The following is a 19,270-nucleotide window of genomic DNA, read 5'->3' as shown; positions in this document are numbered from 1 at the left end:
CTGTTTTTTTTTTAATTTTTGGAAGATGTGTTGTTACACATAGTCTTCCCAAAACTGGGGGGGCATTGCCCCCCTCTGCCCCCCCATAAATCCGCCCATGGCCACCAATGTATCGCTGGCCAGCCATTGTCTTTTTGGCAGCACATGAGCGACGTATGGCCATTGTTCATGATCCCAGTTCAGCCCATGACACAACTAGTGGGTATTTGTCGTCCTCTTTTATGTTTTCCAACCTCTATTAAGTACTACTCTCACACCAGATCAGTTGTTATCCACAATTAGGCGACAGACTGAACCTGCTGTCATCTGAGAATAGTACACAAACTCAGTCCATTTCTCTCCAATTGTGATGCTGACGACATCATCATAAACGGGCAAAATGCTGATTTGTAGCCAATGGGGTGTGCAAAACAAGCGGTCAGGCATATAGTTTTACTGCTTGCAGAAGTCTGGCTACAGTTATTTGGGATATTTGCTTGCTAGTAGCAGTAGGAAACTTCTTTGTCACCTCAGTAGCTGTGTCGTGCCAGTTCATTTTTGTTGCTAGCACTATGTACCAGTCTTCTGCTGATATCGTATTGAGTACAGGACCTCCCTGTGACATTTGCTACACATTCCATTAGTTTGATATGATTTACAAACCTTAGAAACAACTCTGCGGCTAACATCAAACTCCCTGGTAACACTTGATACTTTTTGCCCTTCTTAAATCTCGCCAACAACAAGACCACCCACAAATTCATCTAAGGGATGTTGGCAAGACATGCCGGAAATCGCAAATTCTTCAATTGATTCTTTCCTGTCAAACTCTACCTTTGCAAAAAAAACGGTCTTACGAGCCAAATCTTTTTTATCGCTTATCAACGCTATCACTTGACGAACAACGTCGTGAATCCAAAATTTGCATATGCACATTACGTCTTACCCTATCCTGAACTTATTCTAATTTCCATATTTCCTTGCCTTCCATATTCTATATTCAGCTTTGCTATGAACAGGGGCAACTGTAATTTAATGCTTGTTAGTTATTTATAGTAAAGTCTTACTGAGTGTGGCATTTTTTAAATTGTTTTGCTCTAAATCTAAGTTTTTCTTTAATGCTGTATTGTCTCACATATGCACTTGTAACTTCAAAAAAAAAAAAAAAAAACTACATATGGGTTCGGACCCTAAAATTTCTCCATCTTTTTTATTTTAAACAAACACATATTAAAATTAATTAATTTATTTTTATATTTATCTCACTGCCCATATTTAATATTCTTAACAGAGAATATACATATTTTTGAATGTTCTTATTCTTCCATTTCATTAAAATGTAATTAAAGGTTTTTTTTTTTTTTTTTTTACATATTTTTACAGATGTAAATCCGAAAATGATTTGAGAAAGCATCTTGAGTCTCATAGTCAAGTTATTCCATATAAGTGCCCTGTTGAAGGTTGTTCCTATGCTACAAGATCACAAACTTGCTATAATGTTCATTATAGAAAAACTCATGAAGTAATAATTTTGTTTCGTATTTTAGAAACTTTTCATCATTGCAAAGTTATTTATTATAGAGCTGTGAGATTTTCTTACAACTTTAAATATACTCTGTCACTGAAATGTTTAGACGTAAAGAAATATGTAGCAACATATATTCAGTTATAGAAAATTAAATTTTCACTCTCTTTATTCTGTGATTGCATTTTCGATTTTGTAAGAATGAATATGTTTAAAACACAAAAACTGTGCACATACATATTCTGAGCCAACAAGGACTAATTGGCTTGAAAAATTGCAAATATTAGTTTTGATAAGAAATAAAGAAATATTTTGTTCAGAAAGTAAAAGAAAATATTACAGTGATAAATCGCACAAAGTTGCAGAGAACTGCATACCTATGTTTCGGGATTTCAAGGAACCCTTTTTTCAATGCAAAAGAGGTGAGCGTATGAATGAAAAGTCATCTAAACCTTTTGTTTGAAGTTATTTCAATCTTCCTTCTGTGGCTAGAAATGGAAGAACATATTGTAAGCAAAAGCGGAGGTATTACTTATATTTATAATGCATCTAAGTTTATAGAAGTGAACACACCCTTAGATCTAAAACTGAGGTAGTTAAGGGGTTACAATACCTCAAAAATGATGAAACGATCAAAAAAAAATTTTATTGCTTATTTCGAAACAAAAAACTATTCTGAACACAGGGGAGAAGTTCCATTGCTTTAGTTCAAATATTTAAAAAGTTATGAGTGGTTTTAGGCCATGCTCCCTATGTGTTCTTATGCAAAAAATTGCTTCTTCAAATTGCTTTTTCTCGATGATGGTTTTTTTGTGTTTTCATGTCATTAGAATCCCTAAGGATATTTTCTATTAAAGATACAGCTTTAAAGTAATACTTTTTGCAATTGGGATAACATATTTGACAAAACTGTGCATTGGATAAGCATTTTATAAATTACTCTAATGTTTAGAGCATGTTAAACCTTTAAAAACCATTTTTTTTAATTTGATTTTTTACATAATTAATCACAGAGAATTTTCTAATGAACTCATAAGCAAATGAATGCACAGGTTTTTAGAGATGATTATAGTGATCGTTTTGCAAAAAACGTTTTTTAAATTAGTGCAAAAATGAAAAAGCCTTGGGGATTTTAAAAAGTTGAAATTTTCCTCAATTTTTTGAATTTTCAAAAAGAGTAGGCAATATTTTTAAATTTTGAAAATAAATTATTGATTACAAAATAAGTATGCATGTTATGGTGTCAAAGAAATATAAAATTTATGTAAATTAAAAGAAATTGCTTGAAAGGTACTGTGACCCCTTAATCAATATTTACATTTGCTTACTCACCAACAATTAAATCAACATTTTTAAAAAACCATAAGAAGGTTGGAAACCTTAAATTTGCACAATAATCATTGAGATCATATACAAATTATTTTGTGGATGATGCTTATCAAGAAACGAGGTGAATATTGCCTTGTAAAAGATTGAGTGATTTAAGTGCAAAAAATCAATTTAAACCATGTACAGTGAAACCTGTGTAAGTTGACCACTTGCGGTGCAGTACTTTGATGGTCAACTTAGACAGGTGGTCAACTTATAAAGGGGGTAATGATTTTTTTTTTGTCATTTCTTGCACCATATATTCATTTTTTTTTTTTTTTTGACTAATTGACACTTACTCTTTCCGTTCAACTCGCTTTCATTGTTTAACATTACTTTGAAACAATAACTTAAAATGTTATTCAAATATTTTTAGAGGTTATTCTCTCAGAGTGACGTATAATGTGTCATGTAAATTTAAAATTTCAGTAAAATGATCAAAAAAAAAAAAAAAAAAAAAAAATTATTGTTTATAAAAAGTTATTGGAGATTAATAGTTCCTAAAATTTCATAGCTAATCAAAAATAACAAATTTTTCGCTTATTTTCTTTTCTGTTATACATTTAATACATTTATAACCGTCTTTTCAACAAAATAACTCCTAATTGAAGTTTGGCGCACTTGATAGACACTAGTTTTGGAAATTCCATATATGTTAGCTAATTTTCTCTGGATCCCTCTCTTTTCAATTAATTTTAATATTTCATACTTTTTATCAGTCTCAATTTCAACTAACTTTGTTTTTGAAGCCATTTTATGTAAAACACAAAGAGCAACAAGCTGGACTCTCATAGTTCTAAAAGGCAGTTGGAAATGAAAATGTCTTATTTCTTAGTCCCTTGCTCTAGAAATACTGCTATGCAAGTAAATTTTACTATAGCACAATTCCAGTGTTGCCACAAAATATTGCAACTGGAAAAAAATACTTTGTACTTTTCTACTGACACATGTTTTCATTGAACAGAGAGTACAAAAGGTAATCTCAAATAGAACAACAAAAGAAAAACAAGTTTGGAGAATAAAAGGGTTCTTAGTAGTTTTCCAATGTGGAGCCAGTAGTGTTCCAAACTTACAAGGAGGTTTAGTTATGCTGCTGCTTTATTCAGTTGGTAAAATGCTGGTCTGGCATCAAAAATATTCTTGGAAAGCTATAAAAAATAATACTAAAATAAAATAATTTGCTAAATTAAGTTTTAAAAAATAAACCAAGTGGTCAACTTACAAAGGATTTTTTACAATACTCCAAACCAAATTTGGGGTACATTAGTGGTCAAGATAGACAGGTGGTCAAGATAGAAAGGTGGTCAAGTTACAGAGGTTTTCCTTCATTATATAAGATAGGACTAATTCCGTTCCTGACAAAAGTGGTCAACATATACAGGTGGTCAACTTACAAAGGTGGTCAACTTTACAGGTTTTACTGTATTAGGATAGGTATGGGGAACCCTGGCGTGAACTGTAATGTACAAAATCTGTTTTTACTAATAATAAAAAGCATACCTCTTATTACATGGGAAGGCAAAGGGCAGTGTCTACAAATTTTTCAATTTTCTTTTTTTTTTTTTGCATTTTTTTTTTAAAATTTATTTATTGTTCATTAGCTTTCTTGTTCAGTTTTGCTTATTTGGTTTTTGCTGAAAATAAAGCGCAAAAATAAAAAAAAAATCAAGCTCTAACTTTTTTCAATTGTTAATATGGAATCCAAATTGCATTTCTGCAGATACTGTCTTTTACCTTCCTATGGCATACTTTAAAAATATTTACAATCGTTCAGTGTTTACTTACACAATAGTCTTATTTTTTTCAGAAAGTGAAAATCTAGCTGCAACAGGGCTTAATTTGTATGGAAGCTCAGATCTTGAACTTCTTTTAAATTTCATGAGAATTTTCATATATTAGACAGAAATTAGACTAATTACACTTTAAAATAAACTGTGAAGTCTATAGAGCTCCTGCATTTTTTCATATATTAGACAGAAATTAGACTAATTACACTTTAAAATAAACTGTGAAGTCTATAGAGCTCCTGCATTTTTTCCGTTAGAAACTAAGCATTGACAGCAGGTCCTATTTATTCCATGGGCACCCAGAGCTGTGCCCTGGGCATGAAATTTCTAAGGGGCAGGAACATTTTCTATAGATTATCTACTTTTCTTTTTTTTAATTTTCCCAGTGCTTTTATTCTTTATTATTTCCTATTTTCTTTTTGATGTATATGTTACTACTGTGGCCTCAAATACCCTGCTTTAAAATACACTGAGTTAAAAATTTTACTGATACAGTGAAACCTATGTAAGTTGACCACTTGCGGTTCAGCACTTTGGCGGTCAACTTAGACAGGCGGTCAACTTTACAGGTTTTACTGTACCTCATTTTTAATGCTGATGTTTTCATTGTTTAAAGTGGCAACAATTTCAAACATTTATGAAAACATTATTTAAATACTTTTGATTGAAATGAAAATTGACATTACTAATGGCCAATTTTTTAGATAACAATGTGAAAAGACGATTTAGTTCACCTCCCCCTCTCTCTCAATTTACTACTAAAAGCATATTTATAAAAATGATCAAATTTTTTTTCTTCTCTTTTTTATTCACTAAGGACGGAAAAGGGATATGAAATAGAGTTTCAGCAGACAAAATAATTTCATAATAAAGACAATTTTAAACTTTAAGCTTCATACTGTACTGTAACATTAATTAGAAAAAAATCATGTTATGACTATAATTCACTCTAATATTTGTGTGCACTTTTTTTAATAAAAAGAAATTGGAAAACTTCATTTATTTATTTACTATTGTGACTTTACCTATGAGGAATTGTCATAGGTAGATTTACAATTCTTGCCACACGTCCCAATGTTGCATAGAATTATGTAAAATATCTTTCATGAGCCTTTTTAAACTGTCATTCAGAGCCAATTAGCGAGAGTGTGTACAGGGAGAATAGTGAGATAACAGTAATTTATTTTCTGTTTGAATATTTCTAGTCTGGTTAAACTTTTGAAAAGCCAGGTTGACATACTGTGAACAATATTATAGAAAAAAGTTTGCATTCAAGTACCTTGCAAGAAAAATAACTATGTCATCATAGTTTGAACCCATCAAAGTAAAAAATCTCCATGGCTTGTTGCACTGTTTGTAAACTGTTAGATAATTATCTGTTAGATCTGTATTACTTTACAGACTGATGTTATTAATCTTATATTAGCCTATTAAGAAAGGTTCAGTTTAGCAGTAGAATGATGTTGTTAATTTTCATTGCCTGAGAATGGCAGCTATTGAGTTTATATTTTGCAATGAAGGAATAGTGAGACAACCTTAATTCATAGCTCACTGCTTCCATGACACTTTTATATTAAAAGTGTAGAAATTATACCTTGAAATAATTTAATTTTTACTAACCTGTTAATGCATAGTAATAATTAAATAAATTTTAAAGCGCTGCATCAACAAAGCATATTTTATGTTTAATTTTAGCTATGCTTAGTCAGATAATAAACATGCCAACAGCGAACATACTTTATGAAAATTTGATTCTCGTGTTCAAGATTTCATTCCTTTTGCATCTTGGAGTTATTTTAATATTTTTGTGAACTGGAAGCTATTTTGGCATGTACTACCACACATTATATATTTTAATATTATTTTTAAAAACTGAATTGCTTTTTTTTTTATCCTTATTTATCATCAAAAATACTCATAATGAGTACTTTCAATTTTTCAATTTGAAAATACAGCTTTATGAATCTGAACTTGCACATTTATTGATTACATTAAGTTATTCAGTACATCAGGCTCAAATTTACATTCAGTGTACTATTTATCACTCAAGCAGCATTTGCATATTTTTGGGTGTGGCAACTTCAATGAGATATTTTCTTTCTTACTAATTTTTATGTATTCTTAAAGACAGTTACCATACCTTAGTGGCAGAACAACTAATAGATACATATGAAGAAATGATTTGAATACTTAGTATACTAATAAATGATGTGACAAACCTCTAATATTTTTGAACTTAGGCAGTAGTGTAACCAGAAATTACCTTCTGAGTTGGGTGTTTGGTCAGGGTTGGATATATGTGTAAAAACCAAGGATTCTGGGGGGAGGAGACCTCCCTCCTGGCCTCTAAACCAGTGGCATGCAGGGGGAGGGGGCAGGAGGGACATCTCTTGGCACAGGCCCGAGCCTAAAGGTAACTCAAGATTGGTGAAATATATGTAGAGACTTAGGAGTAAACTACAGCCTTAAAAAACATTTCATTTGTGACAAACCCCAAAATGTCTGTGTATGCCTCTGCTCTAAACTATACATTCTTGTCTTGCAGTACCTTACATCAAAATTAATTCTGTTTAAACTGCTTATAAGAAAATTTTTGTAAATGACTATGTGCTAAAGTAGTTAACGTAGTAACTGTATCTAAAAGGTCTTAACTAGGTATGCACTGATTCATCAGTCACTTAGCTGAATTTATAATTTGCCAGTTTTCAGCTGTTAATTGGTAGAAAATTTACTATTCAGTTAAAATTACTCTGTAAGATCATTTGTTACATGCTTGCTGTCACTCCCCCACCCCTCCCCATCCAAATGTTTGTAAATATTATAATTCAATGATTAAAAAGTTCAGCTGTACAGAAGGTGATAAGAAATTGTATCTTTAAGAATAATTTTATTATGGTGGTTAATTAACAAATTATCTTCACTGATTTAGCAGCAGGCAGCTAATTTACCTTTTGGACTTCCGTGGGTTTAACTATGAAAGGTCCTCTTTTAAATCCTAACTGGTCCTCTTTAGTCCCCTTTTTGATTGAACGTGGTCCTCTTTTACCCTTTTCTATGGCTAAAATGTGTCGGGAGCCCTATATACAGGGTTACTACAAATGATTCATTTGTTTTTGAAATGCTTTATATCAAAAGGTATTGTATGCAATATGATGAGAAACATATGAAAATAGCCACAAATGCATCAAAATTTGGAATTGTGTTAACCAGGTGATGCAATATTTTAAAAATGACGACAATTTTTTTTTTTTTTTGTATCTGTGCTTTACATCCTGGTAGCATCCAGCATCTTCTTGGCAAAGTCATAACTTCGGCATGGAGGCTATAATTGAGTTCTTCTATGCTGAAATACTTAAAGCATATGCAACAAAATGGGATGAATGTATATTAAGAGAGTGGAAATTTGTTTGTCAAGCAAATAAATAATATTTTGCTGAAGAATGTTTTGCTTGCTTCTTCATTTCATCTACATTACGTACTTTTTAAAACATTGTCTTATGTGTAGTTCTGAAAATTCCTAATGTACTTTTTGCAAAACATTTTTATCAAAAAATTGATTTTCAGAGTAAAATGTAGCATTTTGTAAATTCCTAGAAATAATTTGCTGATGTTTTTAAAAATCTTTGCTTTTTTTCTGACATGATTATAGCTAATTATATTCTCTCAGTCTTGATATGAGCTTTGAACAAAAAGAATCTTTGTGATTTGAAAATTGAAATTATATTTTCAAATTAAGCAAAATGAGATGACAGGTTTTGAAAAAGTTCATCACACAACTTTTTAATAAAGAAAAAGTTTGAGAAATTGTCTTTGATTTGCAGATAAAACTATTTTTTTTAATATTTTTATGTCCAAATAAAGTCCAAGAGTTACTTTAAAATATTTTTTACAACATTTTAGGAAAAAGGACCAGCAAAATATGCTTGCCATTTGTGTGAAAAAAAGTTTACTCGTGGAAATTACCTCACAAAACATTTGGTGAATGTTCACAAGTATTGTTGGCCTTCTGGTCACTGTCGATTTAGGTAAGTTCTACATTATAAATCTTTTTTTTTTTAAATTTTAATACAATATAAGAGTGGAGAGATTTGATAATTTCACTCACTTTATTTTTATAGTCAACTTCAGTATAATGCAAGGGTGCCCCCCTAGGAAAGGCCATTGAAATTTTTAGGGAGGGGTGCTTTGAGGGGTATTTTTCTCGTTTTGTGCCTCTTGCTTTGGGGGAGCTCTGCAATATTGAGAGGGTGTGCCCTTTCCCTTAGAGGGGTACCCCTGTATAATGTTATCTGTGTATGAGGTCAGTTTTCTAAAGCCTTGGGTCACTGAATAGGGATTCTATGTCATAGATTTTGGATTATCAGATGAATGGTATGTTCTTAACTACAGTAATTGCCAGTGGCGGCTCGTGGGAGGGGCTAGTGGGGACCCGGACCCCCTCACTTTTTTCAGACAAAAGTTTCAATTTTTTTTTTGTGTGTGTGTGTACGTGCTTGAAATTATAAAAAAAAAGCTAATGTGTGCATCACATGACTTTCTTTTACTCCAATTTAATGTCATTTTCTCATTACTTGCAGTTTACTCTCTAAATATCACCAACAGTGGTCAAATTGAAACCAGATTTAAAAAAAATAAAAATAAAATAAAGTAAAAAAAAATAGCCAAATTTGTCGCCAAGTTGGGGACAAAAATTGGTGATGAAAAGACTTGTGATATATCACCAAGTGTCCGGCAAATTATAACACCACTTGAGATAACATCGACATTAACAATGATTTCCTCCCAAAAAGGGACAAAAGACCTCCTTTGGAGCATCCAAATGCAACCCAAAAGGGAGTTGCACAACTAGACCCCACTAGGAGTCTATATACCAGATTTCAACTGTCTAGGGTATTCCTTTCTTGAGTTTTGCGACATACATACGCACATACATACAGACGTCACGAGAAAACTCGTTTTTTTCTCGGGAATCTTCAAAATGGTTATTTCGCGTGTCTATACGTACTTAGGCACTTATCCACATGTGATGGAGTCGAAAAAAAACCCTCAACATTTATTTGGGGTGAGCAAAATGGAAATTAAGGTCGATTTTTGAGTGAAATTTTTTTCACGAATACAATACTTTCATTTTTGTAAAAGGAAGTAAAAAAAAATGGATTGTATCGTATTTTCCTGCCTATAATCCATGGATTATCTGTTAAAAAGTAAAATTAATGAGATGCAGATTATACATTGCCCCGGATTATCTGTATTAGTTTTCCCCTCTCAACACAACCTCAATAATTACATCAGGATTCACAGAGACCGATACCCTGTCTGTATGTTGCTTATTTTACATAGCTTGAATGTCCTTCTTACGCGCTTCAGATTATGTAAAATATACAAGATACAGTTAAGGAAGAAGCCTTCATTTGCACAAAATTAGACTGTTTGCTCCTTTCTTGATGCTTTGTCTTCAAGTAATTAGCGTACTAAAATGACAATTCAGAGAAGGAATCGTTATTTTTTAGGCATTTTTTTACATTTGTTTTGATATACCTTAAAAGTTATTACTTCCTCATGTTTTTAATTTAGTTGTTAAAATTGTATGTTAAATCGAACTTAATTTTTTTGCATCGTATTATCCACGGATTATGCGAAGATTTTTTTCCCTTCAGGCCGATTTTAGAATTTTAACTTTGGAAAAAAAAAATCCAGGGGAGAGCTCTAGAACCCTTTCCATAAAAATCTTCAAAGTTTGTCTACAATTGCATTTTTGGAACTGCAATTTTAAAAAAGTGGACGGGGGTGAAGGAATTGTTTTCTATTAAATTTTCAAAAAAAAAAAAAAGATCGGGGAGAGTCCCGGAGCTCCATCTTTACTCTATCGTCAATAAATATGACCTAGCCCTAGATTTAAGACTTCAATTTCTACAAATTTCTGCAGAATCCCCTGTGCCGTTCTTTCCCTTAACATCACCAAATGACAGTTTGAAATTGCGTTTTTAAGACTACAAGTTTCAAATTTGAGAAATTTGATGATTAAATCAAATCAAATTGATAAGATTTTTTTCCTTATTGTGTTGTCCCCCCCCCCTAAAAATTATTTTCTAGTTGCGCCACTATTGTGTGTTGTGTTTATGTACGTGTATGCATATATATCGTTACAAGATTCTTTTTTTATTCAAAAAAATTTCTTCCTATTCTTGCACAGAAATTATTATTTGTTTAAATTACTGCTCATGCAGTTTTAAAGAAAATGTGACACGTTATCAATAATTTGATGAAAATAAAAATAGTTTGATATTTATTTTTCTTTGTTTGCATAAAACTTCTGAATCTGGCCCATGGACGCCGTCAGATTCATATGCAGAAGGGATCTGATTAATTAAATTTTATTTTTAAAAGTCAGGGGGGGGGGGGGGAATGGCACCACCTGCCGGCAATCAAGGACAAAAAAAAAAAATGATACTATGGATATCTTTCATGATTTACTTAGTAGTTTAAGTGTTTTGTAGCTTGTCTTGTGTTTAAAATAATTTTTTTCTTCTTTATTTAACACAAATATTTTTTAAAAAAAGTTTAAATACTAAAAAAATATGAATTTTTTTTTTTTGAAAATGGGGGGGGGGGGGGGGGTGAGAGTACACCCATGATTTGGCCCCTTCACTTTTTCAAGGCACAAGCTGCCACTGGTAATTGCTTATAAGGTCACGTTTGGGTGCCACAAAAACACCATTCCAAGAATTATTTGTGATATAAAGTCTTTTATTAATGAAAAGTCTTTTATCTTCTTAACATAGAATAAATTGCAGAAAATGCAATTTATAGTGATAATAATATGTGTGCCCATAATATGCAATAATATTAGAGTGATATATTGAAAGTGAGTATAAAGACGGAGATACCGTAAAGTGAAGTGATGGCAGAAGCTGAAGCTCTCACAGCCTAATTGTCATTAGATTTTTTTTTTTTTTTTTGTTAGCCAAGGTAGAGCTGAAGATTCAGAAAATATTAAAAACTTAGATAATATTAGGCCCCAAATTAAAGGGAAATTGTGATGTTCCTGATTTATGAATTCCTTTTATTGAGATTAGTTATACATCAGTACGGAGTTATTCGAGAATACATCTTTTTATTACAAATAAAAAATTAGGTTTATAATTTGTTATTGATTCCATTAATTTTAATTGGTTCAATTCAATTAAAACTTCGTAACATTATAGACTGGCATTTTTGAAAGCATTAAAGGATTATACTTTTTATGTACAGTGAAACCTGTGTATATTGAATACTTGCAGTGCAATACTTTAGTGGTCAACTTAAACTGGTGGTCAATAGGGTGGTCCTTATATGAGGTTAAAAAATAAAATTGTAAATTTTCAACAGACCAGTCCCTAGTTTTGATCTAGTATATATAAAAGAATTTTTTTTTTTGAGGTTTTTAAGACAAATTTTAGGGGTTGCACCTGAAAGTCTTGAATTTTAATTAAAAATTTCAAAATTTCGTATTTTTAGTAAAAACAACAGTATTTATTACACATATCTTGCAATTTATAACTAAGCACATCTATTAAGATTTTAAACTCTTTCAATTAATATAAATAAAAGACCAAATCGCAGTATATTACGTATTAAGGCAATAAGGTGCTTTTTTAGAGTCTGGATATTTGCTTCTGAACCTGCTTCACTGGTCAACTTATAGAGGTTGAATTATGTAATAAGATCTAATTCTGTGCCTGAAAATAGCCGTCAACTTAGACAGTGGGTCAACTTACAAGGGTGGTCAACTTTTTAGGTTTTACTTTATACTTGCTGATTTTTAGTGACAAATGCTTGTGAATCAATCGGTTTTGAGCTCACACTTCTTAAAAGGCCAGTTTCACAAAGTACCAAGGGATGACCTCAAACTGCGGTTTGACTGTATTTTTTTGTGCCTTTATTTTATTATTACTTTTAGAGTTGAATCTTCTGTTTCTATCATAATTGAAAATAGCTTGAAACTTATTTGTTAGAGTATACATTATACTTTTTTCTGTCTGATAAAACTTAAATTGATTGAAGTTTTTTTATTCAGTCTGAACAATTTCCTCAGAAATACAAATAAAAATTGAATAAATATGTCAATTAATCATACATAAGTTTTAATATTCTTTATTCTCCACATTCTATTAGCAAATAAATAGATAAATTAATTCATCTGCTGAATCTTCAGTACAACATGAAATACTGCAAGCATGCCAGTTTAGTGAGGCTTGTAGTGTCAATGTAGGTATTCAAAACATTATTTTTTTTTCTCTTTCAACACTACACAATTTGAAACTCTAGGCAGAAACTGGCTTCGTGTGTATGTATAAAAATTTGACTGTTCTCTCTTCATAACTGTTGAATACTTAAAATCCAGAGGTCCAGACTAAAATAAATCATGAGAGCAAGAAAAAAAAAAAAAAAGGGTGGTGGGGGGGAGGGAGAAAGAATTGATTGTTGTGTAAAGTTTTGAAAGTAATCAGAATCAGAAAAATGACAGACCACAAATATGCTAAGGGTAGGATTACTATGTTTTTTTTTTGGACCCAACCCCGAACATTTTTATGATAAACTCATTACTGTTGAATTTTTTTAAGGGCCATGCTAATTTTCCTAGTATTGGAAAAAATAAGTTGAAATTGCATAGAACCCTTAACATTTTATTGAAATATTACATTCAAAAAGTTATGTCCCAGTGACTTTGTTGTACTTGTCACCAGGTTTGACTTTTTAAAGAGGCTTATTCACTTTAATATCATCAAAAAGTTCACAATATGAAAGTTCTAAGTTAATTTAAAAAGACTCTCAAATGGAGCAAACATTTCAAACTTAATTATTTTAGAAATACTGGCCACAAGAAATATTAGTTTTTTTCGAGCGCCTTAAAATTTTGCTGCCATTTCTCTTCAATTGTATCTGGTACTGCCATGCTTTTTAAAACTTGAACCCCATCTTGCTTTTGGTTTTAAATCATCTAGTTCAAGATTGTTTGTTCATCAAATAAATCATCAATGTTTGCAAAATCATTATAAATCAGTATATTATTTCTCACAGTTGTTTTTCATGGGAATACCACAACTTTCTTAATACTTCATCAGACTTAAAAAGTATGGTATCATTCTAAAGATTCCCCCCCCCCCCAGCTTTTGGCGGAAAGCAAACAAACAATTCACATTTTGTCTTCTTTACAAAAAAAAAAAAAAAAAAAGGAAAAGGAAAAAGAGAAACATTTAAAAAAATCTAAATGGATCTTTCAGTTAAGTTGCAAATTTCCACTTGCATGGTTTAAAGGGAGAGTGGGATAGCTCAGTCCGTTAAATTGTAGGCTTTCAATGGTCCAGGAATTAAGTCCCTGTTTGAATTGTTTGCCTCTGTAGAAATTTTAAAAGAAAAGATTTTTGCTTGTAACACCCAAAGTGTTAAAATTAATGCAGCAATGCTCTTCGCTTTTTAAAACTAAGCACTTTGTGTTTTTTGCATTTTTTTTGACATTTCCTCAATCAGTTCATGGGTCAGATGGTCCTATAATTTTCATTCAATATTTTTTGCATTCAATAGCACCTCATTAATCTGGACTGGACTAATAAGGGATCCATGTCGTCCGAATTGCTGAAAGTACAGATTAAACAAAATAATCTATAAATTGAGCCCAGGTCCATAAACAAACTACTCTACACTGTGAAAGTCACAGTTTAAATCCAAGAGAATGAAATGTAAAACTATGAGAGAACATTACAACATAATGAGAGATAAGTCTGATTATTTTTTTATCTGTCTCGCCTAATACCTACATAACCTGCATTATACCAATTTTGGATTATCTGGATTGCTTTTGGTACCAATTAATCCTCGTAAAAAAAGTTGTACCTTATTTTAATAAGTATGTCCAACAATTTTCAGAATGGGAATATGAAAGGACTAAAAGCAAATAATGTAACATGCTTTATTGCAATGTTTGCTAGAAATGTTTAGTAACTGCTGTAAGTGTTGATTCCTTCATGGTCCCACTCTGAAAAATTTTGAGTATATCCATTAAAATACATTAGGAGTCATATGTTTTTTTTTTTTTTTGTCAAAAAACACATCATTGTTTTGTCGTTGATATCATGTTTTTAATTCACGTGAAAAACTGCTATACTATTTCTTTTTTTTTCTTATTGCTTACTTAAAAAATTGACCAAGCAATTTTTTCTGAAGGTGGAAAGAAAAAATAAGCTAGAAAACTTGCATGTTTTGATGCTTTCTTTTAAATGGACATTTAATTTTTCCATGGGAAAAATCACTAAGAAAAAAAAACTTTTTGTTTAAGGTACACTTAATAATTTTTAACTTGTTATGCTTTTTGAGAAATGTTCCCCCCCCCCCACAAAATTTAGAACTAAAAGTGTAAAAATTTTTGATATAATGTTTATTTAGTGACTATCATATTTATTTTGTGATATTTTAAATGATATTATTTAATGAATATTAGAAGCATTATTTAAAAATATTGTTCATTGAAACTTCTTTCATATATAGGTATCACCTGCATACAGACGGATACTTTAAGTTGCAGACAGTTAGATATGAAAGCTTAGAGCTTTCTCAAACAATGATGGGCAATGACAATGATGAAGGCATAGATGATCCAGAAAATTTAGTGGACACATCTCCTCACAGCAATCAAGAACACTCAAATGTTTGTGGCGAAAAAATTGAACCTTGCATATCTAGTCAAATTATTCAGGGTACTGAATCATCTGTCCCATCTGGATCTGTTATATTTTGTTTAGAAAATGGCAATGTTGTTCGATTCCAGCAAGGAATTCCAGCTCTCAAAACTTCTTTGAATGATTCATATCTTCAAGATTCTACTACTTCCGAACAAGAGCCTGTTTTAATACAAATCGTTGATTCTGCTGATGAAACGGGGGCAAACTCAAACAATGCTTCTGTTTTTGTTATGACAGGAACAGATAATGCTGGTAATAACTATAATCCAAGAGCTATACAAGTGCTAACAAAAAACTCAGAAGGAAAAATGGTATTGGAAACTGCTGAATTGATAACAGAGTATGACCCATCACTCATTGTATAAAGTTTGAGTTTTTAAGGTTCAGCAATACAAATTTTCTTGTTTTTTGTTATTGATGGTTTACTTTACTAAGTAAATTATCTTTTTCAAATTCAATTGCATTGTGATAAATATTTACAGCTATTTTCTGGTTGATTTTTCATATTCCATTTTTTTTACAAGACATTTTGATGAATAGTTCTGATTTCAGCACAAGTAGTACATTGGTTTTCACAATAGTGTGTAATTGTCATGATCAGGGGAAGGGGGGCTTGAGCCCCCCCACCCCTTTGAAATTGGAACTTCTTTGTTTTTAGTACTTTTTTCTTTGCAAGAACATAAAAACATTTCTTCTCCAGCCAAATAAAATAAGTTATTAAAATTGTCAATTTTTAATGACTAATCTGTCCAGAAATTGGTTTCCATGGGGAAAATATTCTGTTAAATCATGGTTAAAATATCTGAGCCCCCCCCCCCCTTACAATTTTGCATATGGGTGCCTTTGGTGTGTTGTATAATACTTCTTTTTAACTTTTAAATTTCATTGAAAGTTTTCAAAATTGCTTAATTCTTATGCTTAAATTTATGAATAAAAAAATTGACACCCCCTCCCCCTCTAATGTGAAATGATCATTTTTCTTTGCATAAAATGCGTACAAACCTTTTCAAAAAAAAAAAAAAAACTATTTAAGTTTCTTTGGAATTTTAAACTTTTTGCCAAATCATTAAATTAGATTTACAGTTGCTTTAAAATTCTATTTAACGAGTGAAGCGGTTTTTACTGCAATTTCAAATATTTCGCCAAATAAACAAACAAACAAAAAAAAAAAAAATCAAATTATATTTTTTATAAGTAAAAATTATTCCATAACTCTATTGTTTATCGCAAAACTTGCCCAGCAACCACGCTATCATAATCGATCCGTCTAACGGGAAAAAACACATCCTGTTGGACATTCAAAAATCGTCGTCGGAAAAAAAAAATGTTGTACATTTCACTCGGATAAAAACGAATCAAAAGTTTCTTTTTTTTCAAAACAAAGCGCCAAAACAATGAATTACATTAACGGTTGCCTTAAAACAATAATCCTAGACTGAACTGCTCAGCACTTAACGCGCCAAGCGACCACGCTACCGGAACCCAGCCCTTTTGTGAGTGAAGCGGATGTTTATTCTTTGGGAATATTAAATGTTTCGCCAAACAAACAAAAAATCACATTAACAGTAGCTTTCTAATCTTTATATATTAAGAGCTGCGTTGCCCGGTCTACCTTGAGAATAAAAATTGCGTCAAGTGACCTATATTCAACAATCAGGCTTAAATAAAAGAAAAAAAAACACCATGCAAAGTTACCCTTCCAAACAATGACGACAGATATTAAAATACTTTGAAGAAGTTAAAATGCGAAAGATGGATTTTAAAAGCGTAACCATGGAAACATGAAATAAAATAGTTTGACAACTTGAATCAAAATGATATATTTCGAAATTGATTAGAAACGCTTGTAACTTTGTTTCCTTTGAAGATAGAAGCTATTTTTTTCGACCATAGGTCGAAAGAGATCTGCAGTATAAAACGTCGCTTTTTCCAATGTGGTCAAAAAGAAAACTGTGGGGCAGTTCCTACACTTTTTATTGATAGCTTTAATGAAGAAAGTAGTGCCTGAATTTCAGCTAAGCCTAAAAAAGTTCGAGCTAAAAACTCAAATTGCTCCCGTCGTAATTAAGTTAGAGCATTGAAACAAATTGTTTAGAACGCGGAAAATTCTACCCTTTTCAACAATACATAATATTAATATGTGCAAGTAATTCCCCCCCCCCCCACTCTTTAATAGCCAATAATAGGCAATTTGCATGGAATTTGGGCCTAAATTGGATTAAAAAAAGAACTATTTATCGGATTTTTTTCGAATTATAGCCTATGTTACTCAGCAGAGGCGTAGCTAGACCCGAGTTTCGGGGGGGGTGGGGGGGGGTTACTTCTTTTATTTTATATATATATATATAGTTGGCTCTCTGTTTAAGGACGCTTTCTACTTAAGAATGATTTTTTGTGGTCCCTTGAAAGTCGTTGAACAGAGAACTGTGTGTATACATATATACATATATATATATGTGTGTGTAAACTTTTTTTAGTATTAAAAAATAATAGTAAGAGGGAGGTGAATCTTACATACTTTGGAATGGGGTGTCCCAAGTTCGATACTTGTGTCAAACAAAAGCAAAGAATTTTTTTTATTTTTTTATTTGTTTAATTTTTTTAAAAATGTTTTGGAAAATTTAACTTTTTTTTCCTTTTTCCGCCATTTAATTTAAAGTGAAACTTTCTAGCAACGTCTAGTCAAAACCAGTCGATCCAAATCAGGGGGAAAATCAAATATCTGATGAGCGTGTTCCGTTCATTTCAGTGTGACTGCTTAATTTAGAGACTAACACACATCTACAAAAGCTGGCATCCCTGAAAGCATCCATTTCTGCCTGTAAACTGGATGTTTGACTTTCAATCTCATTGGTGGTCAGACTATTTTTTTTAACTTGATTCACACTAAAAGCATGAAATAAAATAAAAAAAGATTTCTTGATCATAACCAGCAAAAAATGAAATGGCTTTTCATATCGTTATATTTATATGTTGCTTTTTATATGTATTTACATTTATGGTAATTCTAAAGCAGTTAATAAAATTTGAATAAAAAAAATAGGTAAGAAACATAGGCAGTAGAAAGTTATTTGCAGAAAGCTGCATACCATCTGTTCTCCTCTCAAGTTTTTATTTTTAATTTCATTAGCTGCTTTAGAATTTACATAGATATCTATTTGAGACAGCAATAGCAATTTTCGAGTGTTATAAACAGAAGTCTTGTTTATTTTCTACTTTTTAATGCGAACCAAGCTAACAGAAATAGTACAGAACAGCCAAGATTCATTTCGTTTTTAAATATTTTATTCCTGTATTGCTATGCAGTTTTTCTTTTAAATTAAAATAAAATTTCCTTCAGAAGGGTTTGATGGGACTAATGCTGCTTCAGCAGACTGTACTCCGTTTTCTTCAGACGACGTTAACTTTCTCTTTTTAGAGCAACCATTTTCGTCACTTACAATTTTTTCTTTGGGTTTTAAAAATCTTGTTTTCGGTTTTGCTCGCTTCATTATACAACAACGTTCACTTGGAATATACAGTGAAACCTGTGTAAGTTGACCGCCTGCGGTGCACTAATTTAGTAATCAACTTAAACAGGTGGTCAACTTACAGAGGTTGATTTATATGAAAAGGGCTATTTCCGTGCCTGAAAAAAAGTGGTCAACTTAGACAGGTAGTCAACTTCACAGGTTTTACTGTACAATTCTAAATAGTTCAGACTGCACGCTTTCAAATTACTACTGGCTGACATTTTTGACAAATCAATTTGATTGCGGTGGATACTCTGGTTAACAAAGGCATTTTTTGAAAAAAAAAAAAAAAAAAAAAACATTGACTTACACATTAGAAAAAAAAAAAAAAACTAAGCTTTCTTTCTGTAAAATTTTACTTCAGTATAGAGAAAAGAGCGT

General features: G+C 31.5%; 1 protein-coding gene across 4 annotated transcripts in view; it reads left to right on the top strand.

Annotated features, from left to right (window-relative positions):
- LOC129229735 (histone H4 transcription factor-like) overlaps positions 1 to 17,571 on the top strand; it is a 73,027-nt gene extending 55,456 nt beyond the window's left edge. For all 4 annotated transcript variants that reach the window (XM_054864125.1, XM_054864106.1, XM_054864118.1 and 1 more), the window contains 3 exons: positions 1,363 to 1,501; positions 8,560 to 8,684; positions 15,184 to 17,571. In XM_054864125.1, coding sequence (XP_054720100.1) covers positions 1,363 to 1,501; positions 8,560 to 8,684; positions 15,184 to 15,742 — 823 coding nt within the window. In that variant the 3' untranslated portion in view covers positions 15,743 to 17,571. The remainder of the gene's footprint in view (positions 1 to 1,362; positions 1,502 to 8,559; positions 8,685 to 15,183) is intronic.
- Positions 17,572 to 19,270: the final 1,699 nt, after the last annotated feature.

Source organism: Uloborus diversus, chromosome 1, assembly GCF_026930045.1.
Source record: "Uloborus diversus isolate 005 chromosome 1, Udiv.v.3.1, whole genome shotgun sequence".
Taxonomy (NCBI): domain Eukaryota; kingdom Metazoa; phylum Arthropoda; class Arachnida; order Araneae; family Uloboridae; genus Uloborus; species Uloborus diversus.
Note: the sequence above shows the minus strand (reverse complement) of the source record. Positions and strands in the feature narration are given on the sequence as shown.